This window comes from Brachypodium distachyon, chromosome 1 (assembly GCF_000005505.3).
Source record: "Brachypodium distachyon strain Bd21 chromosome 1, Brachypodium_distachyon_v3.0, whole genome shotgun sequence".
Lineage (NCBI taxonomy): Eukaryota > Viridiplantae > Streptophyta > Magnoliopsida > Poales > Poaceae > Brachypodium > Brachypodium distachyon.
Window position 1 is genome coordinate 16456369 of NC_016131.3, and position 18638 is coordinate 16475006.

The 18638-nt window shown below is 46.1% G+C and overlaps 4 protein-coding genes and 2 non-coding genes across 7 annotated transcripts; 5 read left to right on the top strand and 1 right to left on the bottom strand.

Moving 5' to 3' along the window:
* Nucleotides 1–2604, top strand: LOC100834168 (origin of replication complex subunit 6). The gene is made up of 10 exons (XM_003562585.4): nt 1–228; nt 315–361; nt 456–560; nt 643–723; nt 852–963; nt 1067–1129; nt 1267–1354; nt 1497–1591; nt 2080–2173; nt 2267–2604. Exons 1-10 carry the CDS (start codon nt 109–111, stop codon nt 2356–2358), a joined length of 897 nt encoding a protein of 298 aa, XP_003562633.1. The 5' UTR covers nt 1–108; the 3' UTR covers nt 2359–2604.
* Nucleotides 2605–7271: 4667 nt separating this feature from the next.
* On the top strand, nt 7272–9792 carry LOC100834470 (transcription factor BHLH062). Of its 2 annotated transcripts, none has more exons than XM_003562586.4 (5): nt 7272–7435; nt 7580–7694; nt 8080–8198; nt 8576–8703; nt 9011–9792. In XM_003562586.4, the coding sequence occupies exons 2-5, from the start codon at nt 7630–7632 to the stop codon at nt 9494–9496; spliced, it is 798 nt and encodes a 265-aa protein (XP_003562634.1). In that variant the 5' UTR covers nt 7272–7435; nt 7580–7629; the 3' UTR covers nt 9497–9792. The 2 variants fall into 2 exon arrangements, with proteins under 2 accessions (XP_003562634.1, XP_024312637.1); XM_024456869.1 differs by having other exon boundaries at nt 8582–8703.
* Nucleotides 9793–9876: 84 nt separating this feature from the next.
* LOC100827216 (pentatricopeptide repeat-containing protein At1g26900, mitochondrial) lies at nt 9877–11559 on the bottom strand. Its single transcript, XM_003559877.3, has one exon. The coding sequence runs from the start codon at nt 11557–11559 to the stop codon at nt 9877–9879; it is 1683 nt and encodes a 560-aa protein (XP_003559925.1).
* Nucleotides 11560–11723: 164 nt separating this feature from the next.
* On the top strand, nt 11724–14697 carry LOC100834772 (40S ribosomal protein S9-2). Its single transcript, XM_003562587.4, has 3 exons — nt 11724–11881; nt 12685–13066; nt 14323–14697. Exons 1-3 carry the CDS (start codon nt 11854–11856, stop codon nt 14498–14500), a joined length of 588 nt encoding a protein of 195 aa, XP_003562635.1. The 5' UTR covers nt 11724–11853; the 3' UTR covers nt 14501–14697.
* On the top strand, nt 13349–13439 carry LOC112270271. Its single transcript, XR_002962666.1, has one exon. It is a non-coding gene; the product is annotated as a small nucleolar RNA Z161/Z228 (small nucleolar RNA).
* Nucleotides 13682–13770, top strand: LOC112270275. The gene has a single exon (XR_002962670.1). It is a non-coding gene; the product is annotated as a small nucleolar RNA Z162 (small nucleolar RNA).
* Nucleotides 14698–18638: the final 3941 nt, after the last annotated feature.

Here is an 18638-nt window from a genome sequence, read left to right on the forward strand (position 1 = left end):
CTACTTCTTGCCCCCAAATCCAATGACGAAACTGTCTCCCGCTCCCGCTCCCGCTCCCGCTCCTTCCCCTCTCTCTCCGCGCCAATCCCCACCAACCCACCGGCGGCCATGGACATGTCAGCGATCGCCGCCCGCCTCGGCCTCTCCGGGTCCCGCCCCGTCGTCCGCAAGGCGGCCGAGCTCCGCCGCCTCTGCGACATCACCTTCGACTCCTCCGTCCTCGGCATCGTAAGCAGCCCGCGCCGTCCCCCCTCTCTTTCTCTCCCCGTTCGATCTCTTTCCCCTGCGTGTCTCTGATGTTCGTCTTCGCGCAGGGCGAGGTGTGCAAGGCCATCATCTGCCTCGAAATCGCCGCGACCAAGTGAGTTTTTTTGTTTGCGCTGCAGCTGTTCGACGAATTGCCCCTTTTTCGGTTATAGTGTGTGACATGTTTGTTGTATCTGTCCATTACGCAGGTTTCAGGTGGTATTTGATCGGGCTGAGGCGGTGCGGATGAGTGGGATGTCGGACAAGGCGTACATCAGATCGTTCAACTCGCTGCAGAATGGCCTTGGCGTCAAGTACGCCCATTTGCACTTTCTCTCACAAATTGATGCCTCAAGTAATCACGCTTGATGAATCGAGCAACATTTCTTCATGTAGGACAACACTTGATGTGCGTGAATTGGGCATCCAGTTCGGCTGTGTCAGGCTGATACCTTTTGTGCAGAAGGGATTGGCACTGTAAGTCTTCTCTCTTTTGTTCTGAAGGTTAACTTGCTGTTGACAGTCAACTGAGTCTGCAATGTTTGTGAGATGCAAAGGGTTCGATGCTTGAATGGTGTACTGAGGGCAACATCTGTATGTTTCAGCTACAAGGAGCGTTTTTTGGCTGCACTGCCTCCTTCTCGCAGATCAAGCACCGACTTTGGCCGGCCAGTGTTTACGGCAGCAGCATTCTATTTATGTGCAAGGAGGCATAAGGTCATAACTTGATCAGTAACAACGGTCCATCTTGCATGTTTGTTACAGGCATGTCAATGATTTGCTTCTTGTAGTACTGAAGCTTTCCTGATTTTGCCTGTAGCTCAAAGTTGACAAGCTGAAGCTAATTGATCTTTGTGGTACATCTAGCTCTGAATTTACAACGGTAATGGACTTGAATAAATCTCGTCTCTGCATATAGTTGTTCCTACCGGCATCTCATCCATGCTAGTGTGTGGTCAATTGCATGTTTCATTGGTGCTATGAATGTCCTGTTTTAACTGTTATCTGTGCTTATTGCAGGTTTCAACATCCATGGGAGACCTTTGTTTTGATGTTTTTGGGATAGCCAAGGAGAAGAAGGATCCAACGTCCATCAAAGGGAATAGAGGTATCTGCACATGCTCTATCATTGATGCAAACATTGTTCATATACGTGGAGAAAACAATTTGTCATGCCACAGCTAGTATGGTTGTACAGAGTTTGTGGATTCCTATATTTGACAACTTGTAATTTGTAATTGTTGATGCAGAACTGCTGGATGTTTTGCCAAGTAAAAGGAGACACGAGGACGATAGTGATCATTCCTCTGATGAATCATCGGGGGATGACCAAGATGAGCTAGATGTATGAACCTCCTTCATGTTTGTTACTTTTCATGTATTCATCTCTAAATAGTATTACTTGTGAAATGTATGACAGAAAGCTAAAAGATATTTCATACTTAGCACTCTTAGCTAATGGATGCATGATCTGATAAAGTTGCATGTATATACTAGATGGCTGAAAAGAACAGATGCAAATGCATCATGTTACCTGTATTAGCGGTTCGTTTGGTAGCAGCTATGAACTTGTCTTGAAGCTCGAATGAATGCAGGGATATTTTGTACAATCTGTGTATCAAATGCATCTACTCATCTACATAACTTGGACCATAGACTTGCAGCTAGTGATTGTTACAGCTTCCGGTTTGCTGAGCATGTGGATCCTTTAGCATTTTCCTGATGAGAAAGCTTTGATCGACATTTGGTTGATTTTTTTTTGTGTGGCAGTTGGATGTTTTATGCAATTTTCGTTTCCTTATTCTGACTGCTACCTGTCTGTCCCAATTTCAGTTACCAACTCACAAAAGGCACAAGAAGATGGAAAAAGAAGTATACAATCAGTGGAAGTCTTCAGTTCTCTCCACCAACAAGCAAACAAAACCAGGTTTGGACTTCAGAATTCTCTACATCCCTGTCTAGTAACTCTTGTATCTGCATGGCCCATGAGCTAAATCTACTTGTCTCATTTTTCTGGTAGACCCTACGAAGCCCAGGAAGCAAGCTCGGCTTAACTTCCAGAAGAAGCCGTCAGATGCCCCCTTGGAAGTATCATCAGCAGCAGTCAACTAAATTAATCTGAGAACCCGAGTCGCTGGAAACGAGACTGAAATTGCTCTAAATCTAGTTCCGGATGCCGAAAGGGCACTTCTGGGGCTCTTCCCCTCTTCATTTTTGGTATGTTCGTTCGTATGGCGCTGACAGTGATACGTTGGCTGTTCATGGCAAAATGACCTATCAGCGAACATTCTTTTGTAAATGATGATTGCGTGCGTGTCTGTTCATGCACACGTTGAATAATTAGATAATTTTGATGAATATTTAATAAAAAAACAATGTGTAAAACAAGTAGCATATTATATCATGCAAACTAGACAAATTAAATAGCAACCCACAGCAATAAAACTCATTTAATTTCACGGCATGAATAATAGAACTACCAATCAAAATCAACGAGAAAGAGTAGATTACGTACGGTGCTGTACTTTTTTCTTGTGTTTGTTTGTTGAGGTCGGTGACGAGTCCGGCAGCGTCGATGTCCACGCCGGCAGCAGCAGCATCCTTGACTACCTCCTGGGCAGCGGCCAGCGTCTGTGCAGTAGCAGTTGCCTGGGCATGGAGTTGGGCAGCCTGCTGCTGCTGAGCTAGAGCGGTAGCCTGAGCCGCGGGATCTCCGAGGTCGTCGGCCATTGGTGATAAAGATGCCGATGAAATAGGGACGTGAAGAAGCGAGTAGTCGCGTGAGAACGCTCCCCAAAAACCTTATCGACCGTCTCCTGGGTAAGATCTCGAAGGTCGGGGTTCCGGAGGCTTCCTCTCCTGGCGATCTGTGCACGCAGTCGACGGGGTGGAGTAACAGTTGGCGGCGAACAACGAGATTGGATGGTAGGCGTGGCGGCTAGGAAATCAAAACCGACTCCGCAATTATCGGGATTTGTTACGCGTCCGCAACGGATTCCGACTGTCAAAAAGATAGCACGACCCCGCTCCGCACCGACCCGGCACGAATCGAAATCGAAACCGATCCACGAAACGCGGCGCGCGCGTGGCGTGGCGAGGTGAGGCGAGCGGAGGAGGAGCGCGCGTGGGGATTTTCCTTGCTCACTTGCTCAAGAGGTGAGAACCAACATAACTTATATATTGGTCCAACTCCCACTAAACTAGTAAGGTGAGACTATTCCCACTTTCTCATCCCACTCCATGAATGGGCTTTTGAGATTTTTCAGAAATTAATTTTACATTGGGCCTTGGGTCTAACCCAAAATTCCCACAATCCCCCACAATATCTCATAAGCACATAAAATTGCCATTGATCCAAAATTCTGTTTTTAATATACAAACGTTTCAGTGGAGACCGGTTAAGGTTGAACATCCACCTAAACAAATAGTTTCACTCACGCACAACTAAACAATGGACAAATCTTAAATTGTCAGTTTTCTGTGTTAGAGATTCACTAAATTGTTGTCTGGTACTGGGCTGCCGAATGCTACCCCGCGGTGTGGAGCGTATAAGTCATTCTCCAGGCCTTTTCATGAGCTTACTAGAGACCACCCAAATCTCATAGACTGCGACCAACAGTCAGGCTCATATAGATGTGTTCTTTAAAGACTACTCTGTAGGACAGTATCTCCCTTGCAAATTAATGCAACGCGTTAGAACACATTAAGTTAAACAACCTACCATACAGTACACGAGAGTAATGCATCGTCAACGGAGTGGGATAAAGAATGTACACTCTCCTCAGTTATCCAATGACTTGTTTCCCAGGTTCTAATTCACGGGATCTCCGATCACATAGGTTGGTTTAACGCCATGGTAACTCACGTGGGTCGCAACTCCATCTCCCTTGATGCAGATTCTATCACATTCCTTAATAGAACCTTTGTAAAGGGATCTGCCAGATTTTTAGACGTTGGGATATATCCCAAAGCTATTATTCCAGAATTTCTCATTGCTTTGACAGATTTCAGACGTCTCCTGACGTGTCTTGATGACTTCATGTTATTTTTAGAACTGTTCACTTTGACTATCATAGTTTGATTGTCACAGTTCATAAGAATCGCCGGTATTAGTTTTTCAACAATCGGCAAGTCCATCAAGAGCTCACGAAGCCAGTCGGATTCAACCATGGATGTATCTAATGCTGAAAGTTCTGCTTCCATTGTTGATCTGGTTAGATCGTTTGCTTGCAAGACTTCCATGAAACAGCGCCCTCTCCGAGTGTGAACACATATCCACTTGTGGCCTTTAACTCATCAACATCAGATATCTAGTTTCAATCACTATAACTCTCAAGTACCTTGGGGTACCCAGTATAGTGTATACCATAGCTCATTGTGCCCTTTAGATAGCGCATGACCCTCTTGAGTGCACTCTAATGATCATCTACTGGATTCTTATTGAACCAACTCAGTTTGCTCACAGCAAAAGAGATGTCAGGTCTAGTTGCGCTAGCCAAATACATGAGCCAACCAATAATCTGAGAATATCTCAGTTGGTCTCTTCCAATTTTGTGATTCTTTCGAAGCAGAATGCTTGAATCATAAAGAGTCGGAGAAGGTTTACAATCAGCATAGCCGAAACGACTCAAGATCTTTTCCACATAGTGAGATTGCAACAAAGTGATCTCACCATTGTCGCCTCTCACGAGCTTGATGTTCAGAATAACATCAGCTACACCAAAGTCTTTCATGTCAAAGCACTTCGACAAGAAAGTCTTAACCTCTTCAATCACTTTGAGGTTGGTCCCAAATATTAGTATGTCATCGACATACAAATAAAGTATAACTCCCTTACCCCCACCATGGCGGTAGTATACACATTTGTCAGCTTCGTTTACAACAAAGCCGGCAGATGTTAAAGTTTTGTCAAACTTCTCATGTCATTGCTTAGGAGCTTGTTTCAGGCCATATAGAGACTTTAATAACTTACACACTTTGCCTTCATGACCTTTTATTACAAATCCATCTGGCTGGTTCATGTAAATTTCCTCGTCCAACTCTCATGAGGAGCTACAGGTGAGTAAGTATCCTGCTGCTGCTGAGCTAGAGCGGCAGCCTGAGCCGCGGGATCTCCGAGGTCGTCGGCCATTGGTGATGAAGATGCCGACGAAACAGGGACATGAAGAAGCGAGCAGTCGCGTGAGAACGCTCCCCAAAAACCTTATCGACCGTCTCCCGGGCAGGATCTCGAAGGTCGGGGTTCCTGAGGCCTGCTCTCCTGGCGATCTGTGCACGTAGTCGACGGGATGGAGTAGCAGTTGGCGGCGAACATCGAGATTGGATCGTGGGCGTGACGGCTAGGGTTGTGGCGTGGTACGTCCGGTGGCCGCGGTCATCTTATTATATAGGCACGCAGGCGGACGGTTCGGTTTAGGAAACCAAAACCGACTCCGCAATTATCGGGATTTGCTATGCGTCCGCAACGAATTCTGACTGCCAAAAAGATAAGCACGACCCCGCACCGACTCGGCACGAATCAAAATCGATCCACGAAATGCAGCGCGCGTGCATGCTTCGGGACGAGGCGAGGCGAGGAGGAGAAGCGCACGTGGGAATTTCCCTTGCTCATTTGCTCAAGAGGTGAGAACCAACATACCTTATATATTGGTCCAAGTTTCCCTTAACTAGTAAGGTAAGACTATTCCCACTTACTCATCCCATTTCATGAATGGGTTTTTAAAAATTTTCAAGAATTAATTTCAGATTGGACCCGTGACTGACCCAAAATTCCAACAGCACACCACAGGAATCTATCGATGAAAAGTTGAAAACCGCTCATCTCCATGCTGTCGTCAAGCCCAAGCACGCCTCCATATGCATCTCCTGGAGGACGGCGTGCATGGAGTTAGGTACCTCGCGGTCGGTCCAGCTAGTGCTTGGCGACTAGACAATCTATCTCGTAAAAATGATATATTCTCAAAGAAACCACAAGATATTTCAGGCATTTGGATCGGGTCCATTGGGTGAGGACATACAAACTGGAGTTAAAATATGCTCCTTGCATAGGATATCGACGAAGTGCGGTGCCGTGCCGCTGCTTCGGTCACGTAGCGAGGACTTCGCGCTTTTGAAGTCTCGAGTCGTTGGATCTGCAGTTTTTTATGTGTGGCCGGATATTTTCCATCTGGTCCGAAAGATCGTACCGTCGTCCGTTTTCACGCCGTCGCTGTTGGCCGCTCACGCCTCCTCTGCCGCTCTTTGGCGCAAACCATGGCGTCGTTAGGTGCCCACAGCCACAGGCCACAGCTGGGTTTTCCCGCTGCCCGGCCAAGGTATCTGGTGTCCTCGTCTGGATTAAAAGTGCGTGTGGAGGACTTGCTCTTTGTCATCTGGTGCAGACTTTTGTCATTTTTTCATTTTGTTGTGGGGGCATTGGTATTCAGCCCCGACATGGTACACCAGTATCAATCGGAAGCATAATTAACGCTGGTATATAAATACGAAAACTGGAAAGCCTGAATCGATATCGATCGATCGACTGACTAAGATCATGGACATACCCAGAAGCAGAACCAGCAGTTCTGTTCTCCAGGACGAGGGAGCCATGAATCAGTACGTGTTTGACCACTGGAAAACAGAGGAACGAACGTTCTTTTGACTATCAATTAAGGAGTACGAATACTAGCTTTCTCCGAGAAAGGGAAATAAAATAAAATAGTGCACACGGGGCTGAACGGCGTCGGGCACGCGCGAGCCCGTGGAGGAAATAAACTAGGCGCCGGGCGACCTGCCGGCCTTGTCCAGAGGCTCGTGCCCACCACACCACACGACGCCTCGTCATCGTCCATTGTATGTGGGGAGAGCGTGGCAAGTCCACTCCACGCAGGAGCACGCGCGCATCGCGTGAGTGTGGGGGCTCCACTCTCCAGTTCTCCACGATCGCCACCAACTGATCTATCCAATCCATCCATTGGTTTGGATCCCGTCGTTTTCGTCTCTCGCCCACCTCGGCCGCACCTCGACTTCTCCATCCATCTTCTCTACTTAACCCCTTCTTTCCCTGTCGTCTCGTCTCTCTCTCTCTCTCTCTCTCTCTCTCTCTCCCTTTCTCTGTCTCTCGTGCTGTCACGGAGAAGAACGAACAGACAGAAGAACCGGAGAACCCTCCCAGCCTCGACCTGACCCTCCTCCGCTTCAATTGTTAGAGGTGATCGACGCCGATCGAGCCTGAGTTCTCCGCTTCTTCTTCTGACTCTTCCTTGCTAATTATCATCATGCGTTCGCTTCATGTTATCTTGGTGCTGGATTGATTGGGGGCATGCGGAGGAACTGATGCCCCTTTGCTTTGCAGTCGCAGGGGAGAGAGACGCAGCAGATACTGGGTCGGGTTCATCGGCCAGCATGGTGCCCAGGGACATGGTACAAGCCACCGCCGCCGGTGCCGTCGGGAGGCGGCACGTCCAAGGGTGAGTTCTTGTGGCCCTGCTGCGTTTTTGTCTCCTCTTTCCGAGATCGAGGAACCAGAAAAATGAACTGGTTTTCTTGATGGGCGACTTGTTTTGCATCAAACCTTTGAAGTAGAGGAGCCAAATATGCATGTGTAGCCCCTACATGATCCTTGTTTTCTAGTTAACTCCTACTACTACTTGGGACATCCATAAAAATAACAATGTTTTGGTTGTGGAAGAGGGATTCAGTTAATCATCTTCTGTTCTTTTGAGTTCTGAGAACTACAAATCTAATGCGTGCCGCCGTAACTTCGGATCCAACAAACTTCTCCCACTTCATACCGTTTCTGAAACCAACCACGTCGCTGCTGGATGCTCCCACTGATGTTCGAACACTATGCAGGCCTGTCATGAACAAGAAGCGTGAGAAGAAGGCCCCAAAGAAAGCCCACAAGTCGGAGAGGGAGAAACGCAACCGGGGCACGCAGAATGACCTCTTTACTGAGCTGGGAGCCATGCTAGGTATGGTTTCAGGTTGCATTTCCAGCATTTGAAAAGTTCTTTTCTGATAGAGTATGTATGCTTAGTTTATGGACACTTTACACCAGCCATCCCAATTAAAGTCCTAGTTTAAATTTGAGCCCGGGACAGACGACATATGTGCACCGAATTCTATGTTGATTTCCGGATCAAGCTAGAGCAAAATTTTAACATTCAGCTAGGCATAATAGATAAGTTTCTATCTTTGACTATGTAGACCTATTTACACTAAGTGCGGGTATCTTATACCTATCGGTATCCCCGTCTTTCTCATACTCTCTAGCTGTCTAAATTCTAAAGCTGCATCATTTTACAACACACACATACTTTCTTAAGCAATGTGAACACTTTTTGTCCAGAACCAGATAGGCAGAACAATGGGAAGGCATGCGTTTTGGGTGATACTACACGGATACTAAAAGATTTAGTTTCACAAGTGGAATCTCTTCGAAAGGAGAATGTCACACTGAAGAATGAATCTCATTATGTAAGGTCCTCTGAACTGAGAAACTCTATTTAATCTGTTGTGGAGTCCTAGTTAAATCATTTCCTATCCCTTTGATTGATTTCATTATCTGTCGCTGGCATATCATGGATATGAAAATGTAAGTACATACCTGTGTGCTAAGATTTTCTTAGGATAGGGAATAATCCCACAAGTTGTTACATTCATTCAAATTTCATCATTTGGAAATAAGCTGGAATTTGTTTACACCGTTATCATTACTCAGAAAATATTTGTACCTTACCACTTCACCGATTGGATATCCCACTCATGTCATGATACAAAACAGGTTGTGTTGGAGAGAAATGAACTGCGTGATGATAACAGCATACTTCGCAATGAAATCTTGGAGCTTCAGAATGAGCTTAGAGTGCGGCTGCAAAGCAACCCCATCTGCAGCCAGGGTACTACAAGACCAGCTCCCACAGTTTCTTACCCCACAGGCAGAGCGTTCCCAGTACAGCAACATTTGGCACATCTACCCGTCATCACCACGATGACACTTCCTCTGCAACAACCTGTAATCACTGAGCAATGCTATGCTGCCCCACCGCGAGAGCTACAGCTCTTCCCAGAAGCTGCATCTGCATCCACTGAAGACAGCGAACTGTCACAAGACCAGGGGATTTCAAATAATGTAACACGACCACAGGCAAGGTACCCAACACCAATGGCGATGTTGCCAGCAAACCAATTTCCAATCCCTTCGACAACTGGAGACGAGCAACAATGTAGCAGTGGAACCAGCGAGGAAGATCGTCGACGCAGTGTTTAAATACATAACGCGAAATTTGCTTCACGGTTTGAAAAGTTTCTTAGCTTTAGCATGGGTGGAGGTGCAACATATATCTGTGCCTGTGTATGAATGTGAACTCCAGAGTCTTTTCAATCTTGGTCGTAACTGGTTAATGGTAACACCGTGACAGTAACAAATGTGTGATACACCTGAATCCTCTGTATGATATCTGTACATGTATGGGTTGCTCTCAGCACCGTGACAGTAACAAATGCGTGATACGCCTGAATCTTCTGTATGATATCTGTACATGTATGGGTTGCTCTCTGCAAAAATAGTCCAGATGGTGATGCCTCTGTTAGTCACCTGTACGAGTGATTGTTGGTCGCAGCTGCTTCAATCCAGGAAGGATAGATATCTTAGAACGACACTTCAATGGAGCTGCAACCTGCTTGTTTCTTGTACATGACTAATTTCTGTCCTGAATCCCTGACATGTGCTATCTCATCCCATCGGTCTTCCGATGCGTACACATTTGACAGCAGAATGGTATCTGATGGATGATAATCCCCCATAGCGTCCAACTGTGCCTGTACCATCCTCCCCAGCTCGATGTTGCCATGGACCCTGCAGGCTGCAAGCAAAGCCCTCCAAGCCATAGCATCACCATGGGAGGATAGGTTTCTCATGAGGTCGTAAGCTTCCTCCAACCGTCCCGCCCTTCCAAGGAGATCGATGATGCAACCATAGTGCTCGCTGCGAGGCGATATGCCATATTGCCGGACCATGCTCTCCAGATGCTTCTTCCCTTCAGATACTAACCCGCCATGGCTACAAGCATTCAGCACAGCAAGAAAGGTAACCTCATTAGGAGCCACTCCGTCTCGTGCCATTGCACGAAACTGGGATAACGCCGCATCTGACTGCCCATTAACCCCCAGTCCCATGATAATTGCAGTCCATGTCATCACATCCCTATCACGCATTGCATAAAAAACTACATGCGCTTCATTGGGGTACCCACACTTGAAGTACATATCCATGAGTGCTGTTCCTAGTGCAGTGTCAAGCTCAAGGCCAAGCTCCAGCGCAAGGTCGTGGATGCGACAACCAGCTGCGATTGCCCCTGACGTTCCACATGCAGAGAGCACAGTCACAAGAGTCCCAGTGTTTGGTCTCACCCCCTCCTGCCTCATCCTATCCACCAAGCCCATTGCCTCCTCAACTTTCCCTCCCTTTGCGCAGTTATCCACCATACAATTATATAGCACCACATCCCTCCTCATCACCTCATCGAAGATCTTCTTTGCACATCCAGTACCCACTTTCCTGAAATACATTCCCTGCAATGCTGTCGCCACCTTCACATCCGTGAATAAGCCTGTCTTGATGCAGAACCCATGCAACGACTCGCCTCGCCACCCGCATGCAGCCAAGGCGACCACTGTCGTCGCGTTGACATCCACACCACGACACCTCATAGCACTAAACATCTCCAGCGCTGTACCGACCTCCTCTACTCTGACATGGCATCCGATCATCGTGTTCCACGACACTGAGTCCCTCTCAGGCATTTCATCGAACAACCTCCGCGCGTCTCCCATGCTCCCGAGGCTGCAGTAGAGGTGGCACAGGACGTTCCCCAGGCTCACGACGCTTAAGAACCCGTAACGCACCACGAGCGCGTGGACCTGTCTCCCGAGCTCCCCGGCCGCGCCGTCGCGGGGGTTCTTGGCACAGAGCGCCACGAGCGGCTGGAACGCGAACTCGTCCAGCGCAGGGAGGCGCGCCCGCGCGGAGGCTAGGACGTCGAGGGAGGCGGCGGCGGAGGCGTAGAAGGCGGAAGAGGGCGCCGCGGAGAGCGCGCGGAGGAGCGCCGTGTGGTGGAAGAGCGTGGGGTGCGGGATGGCGGCGAAGAGGGAGAGCGCGTAGTGGAGCGGCGCGAGCGGGGAGGCGAGGAGCCTGGCCGTGGGGAACGCGTGGTGCGGGAAGAGCGAGGCCTTGAGCATGGCCGCGTGGAGCTGGAGGAGGTGCGCCGGCCGCGTCGCGCGCCTGAGCAGCGCCGTGATGGCCACCGGCTTCCCCGTTGGCGGCGGCGCCATGGCTCGGCCAGGCGCGAATATCTCCTGCGCTGCTTTGGGTTCGCGGCACTACGGGCCGTGGGCTGCATATGGCTGCTTTGTCATTGAAAGCTTAATGGGCTTTATACTTAAGGAAGCAAGACAGAACATAGAAGGCCCGGCCCAGATAATCGAAACTAGGTTAAGCCCTTATAAGATCTCTCTTCTCCCTCGAGGGCGGCTCCCCAGGTCACCCTCTTTCCCTCTCCACACCTCCACCGGCGGCGGCCAGCTTGAGCTCGACGAACCGCGGCATCTGCGGCGGCGGCGGCGGCCATGGTGCACGTCAACTTCTACCGCAACTGTAAGCCCCTCGCTTCCCACCCCTCCGCAACATCGTAATGTGCGTTCCGTTTGCTGAACCGTATTATCTCTGGACCGATCCAAATTCTCGCGCTGTTTCATTAGGTGGACTCTGTTGCTTTTCTATTGTATGGAACTAGAGATGGTTAGACATTTTTTTCTCGTTGCTGGTTTCGATCATGATGAGCTAGACGCGTAGTTCTTGGTGAGATGCTTGAATTAGTACCAAATTGTGTCCTAAAACGAGAGATTTGGGTTCTGTTCTGGTACCTTAGTCATTCGGCTTAGTGTAATGTCGCTTTAACACTGTTAAGAAGTGTGCTGTTGATGTGGAAATAATGAGCTATATCTGTGACTTGAAGACCAGAATATTTCTGCCTGTTGCCTGGCGTTTCAGTGTTCAAGTCATGACTTTCTGGCGAAATATTTCCATGTTTTATGTTATATCTAGTGACTAGCTTTAGTATGTAGTGTCGATGTATCTATACATGATACAACCTCCGTCCCATATTAAGTCTCTCAAATTTGCCCAAATATGAATGCATCTATACCTAAAACGCATCTAGATACATGTAATATTTCGACACTTAATATGGGACGGAGGGAGTAGATCACACACTGAAGTACTGTGTGGTTTTTCCTGTTGAGGCCGTGTGATGTTGGTAAAGACCATAATATTTCTGTCTGTTGTTTGACATTTAGTGTTTAATCCACGCCTTTCTTGCGAAATACATTTCACTGTGTTATGTGATATTTAAATGCTTTTCGGTGCTATAAGTAGCTTATGGCGGTAATGTGGTGTAGATGGGAAGACTTTCAAGAAGCCGAGGCGTCCATATGAGAAGGAGCGACTTGATGCTGAGCTGAAGCTGGTTGGGGAGTACGGTCTGCGGTGCAAGCGTGAGCTGTGGCGCGTGCAGTACGCCCTAAGCCGTATCCGGAATGCTGCAAGGGAGCTGCTTACCCTGGATGAGAAGAGCCCTCGCCGTATTTTTGAGGGTGAAGCGCTACTCCGCCGCATGAACCGATATGGTCTCCTTGCTGAGGACCAGAACAAGCTCGATTACGTGCTTGCGCTCACTGTTGAGAACTTCCTTCAGCGCCGTCTCCAGACCATTGTCTTCAAGAATGGCATGGCCAAGTCAATCCATCATGCCCGTGTCCTTATCAGGCAGCGACACATCAGGTTAGTTGTCCAGCCCCATCCTTCTCTTGCATGTATACAGAACTTACAGTGCTGTAATATGATGCTAGTTAACCCTGTCACTGGTCGCTTGGGAGTCTGTAATCCTGAATTAGATCATGCCCCTATATTATCATTTTGTGGGCAACATTTCTCTGCTTCATTTTAAAGTTGCGATATATCATATATGGATGGATGGCTGCAGACGATTGTCAGTTTAGACGCAACTGTCCAGATTTTGTGGTCAATATTGTGATGCTTTCCTGCTTCATGTTCATTTTGAATGGGGCATATGATGAGAATCTGCATCCAATCTCACAACGGTCGTCTGAGACACTTAGTGTGTCATGTTGCAACCATACTTTCTCTGATGTCTCTACTTTTGTTCAACTGTAAGATCTGTCATTTTTTGTGTGGTTGCTTGTCTGTCTGTAATCATGTCTTTCTTTTTCTGAAATCCTGAAGTTTGCAACGTTTGTTTACTTTTGATATCTTATTGGAGTACATGGTTCACTTCATACGTTAAGGGGTTCTCTTGCAAATTTGATTTATTTAGTTGTTTTAGATCTCCGTTGCTGTGTGTTTTATTTTTCGAAGTTCATGTATTGGCATGTTCTCATTGGCACAATGAGGAGTTAATTTAGCTAATGTATCTCTGAGGTCTGAAGACCAATGACTCTTCATGTCCTTTTCATTTTGAGGGCCCAATATTGCAGCTGAAGTTACCTTGTTACTTCTTTTGACGTGTTATTCTGTGTTTTCTTCTTCAACTTGATCGCTTCATGATGGATATGTTTTTGTTAGTTGCCTTCTCTACCAACGTTTTAGTTTTTACTGGCATAAGCAAGGCCATGAACTTCATATCAGTTAGCTATTCATCAGTGAACTTGTCTGGAAAAACATAACCTAACATTTTGTTTCTGATTGACCTTCCATTTCTTGTTTTATGTGCATTCTTCCTCATTATTAGCCTTCCTGTATGCAAATAATGCTGAGCTTTCACTTAAATTGTTCGGAAGCTATGAATAACAGAATTTTCTTGCTGTAATTTATACTACATTCATCATACATGAAACCATCCTTGTACGTTGTGTCGATGCACTAGACCTGATGTATGATGATGAGCTGTTAGATCATGATAAATGTGAAGATGACCTGTTGGTTTATGTTGTGTGCAGATTTAATTATTTGTGCCAGGCTTTTCTTCATTGTTTTTGTTTGTCTTTGATCTAACTTTTGTACGTGTTCCCATGGCGCAGGGTCGGAAGGCAGCTCGTCAACATTCCTTCTTTCATGGTGAGGGTTGCCACCGAGAAGCACATCGACTTCTCACTCACCAGCCCCCTGGGTGGTGGCCCTGCTGGAAGGGTGAAACGGAAGAACCAGAAGAAGGCCTCTGGCGGCGGCGGTGGTGATGGAGACGAGGAGGAAGAGTAGGAGCTCAGCATTGCAATACATACCTTTGTTGGAGAAATTGTCGAAACTTAATTTGAGACGGCCTTGTATGACTTCCGCAACAGGAAATTGATGAAACTTGGATTTGAGCTTAGAAACTTGGTGACTTCTGGGTTTTATAGTTTGAAACGGACCATGTGCATATCTTTGAATATCAAATCAGAACAAGGTTGAGATAAGGACTGTCAAATGGGCTGATAATAATATAAAAAAATGAAAGAAAACAGGGGACTAGTAAATACTAGTGGAGTGCCCGTGCATTGCTACGGATCAACAAAAGAGTTTACCTTTGGACCATTCCACTACGACCACCTTGCTATCCCAAATATGTTGAACTGTCTGCTCCTCAACTCCTGCATGCCTGAGCTTCCCCTGCCTTGATGCTCTGCCTCGGCCGCCGAACATCGCTGTCAAGGACCTCGTCACGGTGCTCTCTGCCGCTCCTGATCTCTCAGTTGCACATGGTGAGCTCATTGTTATCCCGACCATCTTTCCCCTCCCTCCGTGCGTTGTAGAGCAAAGCGTCACGTCCTTCGCCATCCCGCAAGTCTGCCGCTGGCAACGAGCTGCCCCAGGTCACATTTTGAATCAATCTTCTTGACAAGTGCCGGCGCCATAAATTCCCAACCGATAGAACAATTTCACTTTACAGATAAAAATGATTTCGTATATAACACATGTTGGTGATAATAAATCCTGAATGCAAGTAACACATAGCGAGCAAACTATTTTCATCTGAAAAAAATGAAAAAGAAATGGTTGTCTTGTTTTGTGAAATAAGTACCCTAGGATTATGATGACTTGAATGCACAGGAGAACTTGAACTGGCACCAAAAGCAAGAACTCCACCATCTTTCCTTCACAACTCTAGAAATATATACATCAATTATCTTTGCACTTGAAACTATTTACTCTTGATTTATTCCTCTTCTATTCTTTCCCAGAACTGCAGTCCTCATATTTACAGCAGATAAATATCATAAATCAGATAATCAAAAAAGGAGCAGCGAAGAAAAAATAAATCCCACAAAGAACACACAAACAGAAGCATCACCTTGCTCTTCTTCACACAACTTCTATAACGTTTGGAATAATCGGAGACACTTGTTATGGATATGAGGGAGTAGCATTAGCAAATCATACAAGATCAATTCTTAGTTTTTTTAGATAATGTTATCAATTCTTAATCAACAGCACACTGAAACAACATTGGATAGGAACAAGTAAAACTGGATAGGAACACATCAGGCCATTAATAAGACCTCCCAACCAATGTATTTATGCTCACTTCAGATGATAACAAGCCTCTTTAGATGATTATGGTCCACTATAATCAATACGATTGAATAATATCTTAAGACCATGTATTTCATATATATATAAACAACTAGCTTGTCAAAATTTCATATGAAAAGTACCAAGCATATGTTTCTCTCTCACTATCTTTTATCTACCCAACCGATTTGTGTAGTCCCTTTTAACCAGATTTGTGTGCAAAAGAGAGCTGAACACCACTCAACGAGTTTAACACAAAATTAGCATTGGGAAAGAAATCACGGTAAAGTGGAAAGGCCTGACCCAATGCAATCAAAATTATGCATACAAATTACGATCAAGACAGGTGAAAAGAAAGGAGCCATTACTGTTGGCATCTGTCAGCGTCATGTGCCTTTGTTCCTCTTTTTATGAAGTCTGAACTTTTCTCTCCTCTGATAGTTACTCCAGAAACATGCAGTTCTGCCATCCTTCAGACATTCAGAGTAGAAATTTATGTAGAAGATGCATGATAACCAATAGAAATTTATGTGCTAACGTGGTCAGGTTTGATCACCGTTCACATGAAGCATCACCTGTGAAAAAGAAAAATTAAAATTAAAATGAAGTATCAAAGCTTGGATTTAACCATCCTACATATACAGAAGAGTAGAAAATTAACACTCAAATAAGCAATGCATATCTACTTGAAGAACTTACACGCCATATACGATATTTTCTCTGAAGAACTTAGCTTCGAATTCTGTACCACATAATATGCACCGTCTTTCCTTCCAAAAGACCAACATGAAATGAGATGCAGCTGAATTTTAAAATGAAACAAATTTAGCTTATAAGTGTGCATCCACCTCCTCGACCATATGGCTTAGGATAATTCTCCCACGTCCCTCTACAAATCCACCCAACCCCACAAGGAAAAGAACCCAAGTGCTTGCTATCAAGGATTGGTTTCTAGATATACTCTGTTTTTGTACCTAAACACGTCAGCAAACAGAAAACACATAAACAGCTATGTCCCTGGCTCTACGTGAATAATTTTTTGAAAGAATAAGATTGTCTAGACAGCCATGCACTTGTACAGAAACTTGAACTTACACATATATGCTACTCCAGTGCATCCATTTCTCTGAACCAAAAATTATAAGCCTGTTGCTAGTTGTACCACACTACAGATCTGTTGTACTGAACAAGCATACAACTAGAGCAAAGACATATGAAGCAACACAACCTTAATTATATCAAGGATTTTTGTGGCCAATTGCAGTTCTCAGATCAAATACAAGCTTGTGTAGTGTGTATGACATACATACTCCCAGATTTTACTCTTTAATAGAACTAATGATTTTCTAATTTGACACAGCCTGCTATTATACACAAGGCCTGAAATTGATTTATCACCAAGCCATCCAAGTGGTTAAACAACAAGAACATAAGCTTTCTTTAACTCTGTCAACTCTTTTTCTATGAAGCTTAAATTCTCAAAGGTTAACCTGCACTCTCTCCCTCAATGGACAAAATTTGTTTAAACAACAAGAACATAAGCGTAATCACCTAGGGATGCTGCTAAACCCTCCTCGGTGCCGGACATCACGAGAGCAACCTGCCCTTGCCGCTAAACCCTACTGCAATAATGATCACAAAAAGGAAAATTTAGACAACAATTTAATATCTGAAAGTACAACTTACCGAAAACTTGTTCGAGTTGAGAAAATTATGGCATAAAAAATGGTGCCTAACCAACTCCCAAAGCTGTCCAGTTGAAGTGCACCAAGCAGGTGATGATCTAGTACAAGTAGAAGAATTGTCGGTTTCTGTTCCAAAATTGAAAATAGTGCAAGATTTCCACTGAAGGTGAAGTAAACATAACCCAAATCTGTTATTTTTCACCATCCGACTGGACAAACAAAAGGAAGTTTACACAAAAGGGGAAAGTGCATTACTCAAAGAGTGAGTATCTCTGCGTCTATTTAAGAAATTTGGAGAAATGCACCAGCAAGCATTGCTACTCTAGTATTAATTCTTCACCTACTTTGTGTATTTAAACCACACATGTCGCTATACCGGCGGACCCACGTTAAGGCTCATGGGGGCAAATGCCCCCACTTATTTTTTTGGTCCAGTAGCATATGGCCCATATTACAAGTAAATGCCCCCACTCAGCCCATTTATCCATTTTTGCCCCCTCTAAAATGTTTTTTTTCTGGGTCGACCCATTAGGTACACATACCGACATACAGTTCCCATGGTGAAGTTTCAGCAGGTTGTATAACAATCAATATTTGAGCTAGTTGCTACCTTTCTCTCCTGTACAACAACCAAGTTTTAGTACACATTTATTATTACATATCAGCTACGTGTTCATGATTAATAAGCAAAGTGTTCATGATTATTAGAACATCACAGGCGCATCAGTACAAAAAGATCGAACTGACAGAAAGACCTATTCTTGCTGCTAACTTACTGAAGATGGGGTATGCTGCCTGTGATGACGAAGCGTGGAGAGAGCAACGGCGGAGGATTGCCGCCTTGCTGCTGCCAGAGGTGACGACGCGCGGACAGAGAGGCACGGAGGGGCCGTTGGCATCGCTGCTTGCTGGTAGTTGTGGTGACGACGCGTGGTCGGAGAGGCGGGCGAGGCGCCGGAGTAGAGGAGCCGGAGTCGGTCGGTTCTGGACGTGGCGCCAGGGCGGCGGCCCCGGATCTCGTCTGCGGGGGGGCGGCCGGGCAAGGCTCAGCGGGGGCTGGGTGCCCGGAAGCTGGGGCAGCGGCGCTTGGTTGGCGGGGCGACGGTGGTGTGGATGGTTGCGGAGGCGTGCGAGAGCGGCTGTGGGTGATCACGGGCGGT

Excerpts from the sequence above, each read along its gene's own strand:
- LOC100834168 (XM_003562585.4), top strand. The coding sequence starts at position 109 with ATGGACATGTCAGCGATCGCCGCCCGCCTCGGCCTCTCCGGGTCCCGC. Across the intron at positions 362-455 it reads CTCGAAATCGCCGCGACCAA|GTTTCAGGTGGTATTTGATC; the intron begins GTGAGTTTTTTT and ends TCCATTACGCAG. Across the intron at positions 561-642 it reads CAGAATGGCCTTGGCGTCAA|GACAACACTTGATGTGCGTG; the intron begins GTACGCCCATTT and ends TTCTTCATGTAG.
- LOC100834470 (XM_003562586.4), top strand. The coding sequence starts at position 7,630 with ATGGTGCCCAGGGACATGGTACAAGCCACCGCCGCCGGTGCCGTCGGG. Across the intron at positions 8,199-8,575 it reads TGAGCTGGGAGCCATGCTAG|AACCAGATAGGCAGAACAAT; the intron begins GTATGGTTTCAG and ends CTTTTTGTCCAG. Across the intron at positions 8,704-9,010 it reads TGAAGAATGAATCTCATTAT|GTTGTGTTGGAGAGAAATGA; the intron begins GTAAGGTCCTCT and ends GATACAAAACAG.
- LOC100827216 (XM_003559877.3), bottom strand. The coding sequence starts at position 11,559 with ATGGCGCCGCCGCCAACGGGGAAGCCGGTGGCCATCACGGCGCTGCTC.
- LOC100834772 (XM_003562587.4), top strand. The coding sequence starts at position 11,854 with ATGGTGCACGTCAACTTCTACCGCAACT. Across the intron at positions 11,882-12,684 it reads CGTCAACTTCTACCGCAACT|ATGGGAAGACTTTCAAGAAG; the intron begins GTAAGCCCCTCG and ends AATGTGGTGTAG. Across the intron at positions 13,067-14,322 it reads ATCAGGCAGCGACACATCAG|GGTCGGAAGGCAGCTCGTCA; the intron begins GTTAGTTGTCCA and ends CCCATGGCGCAG.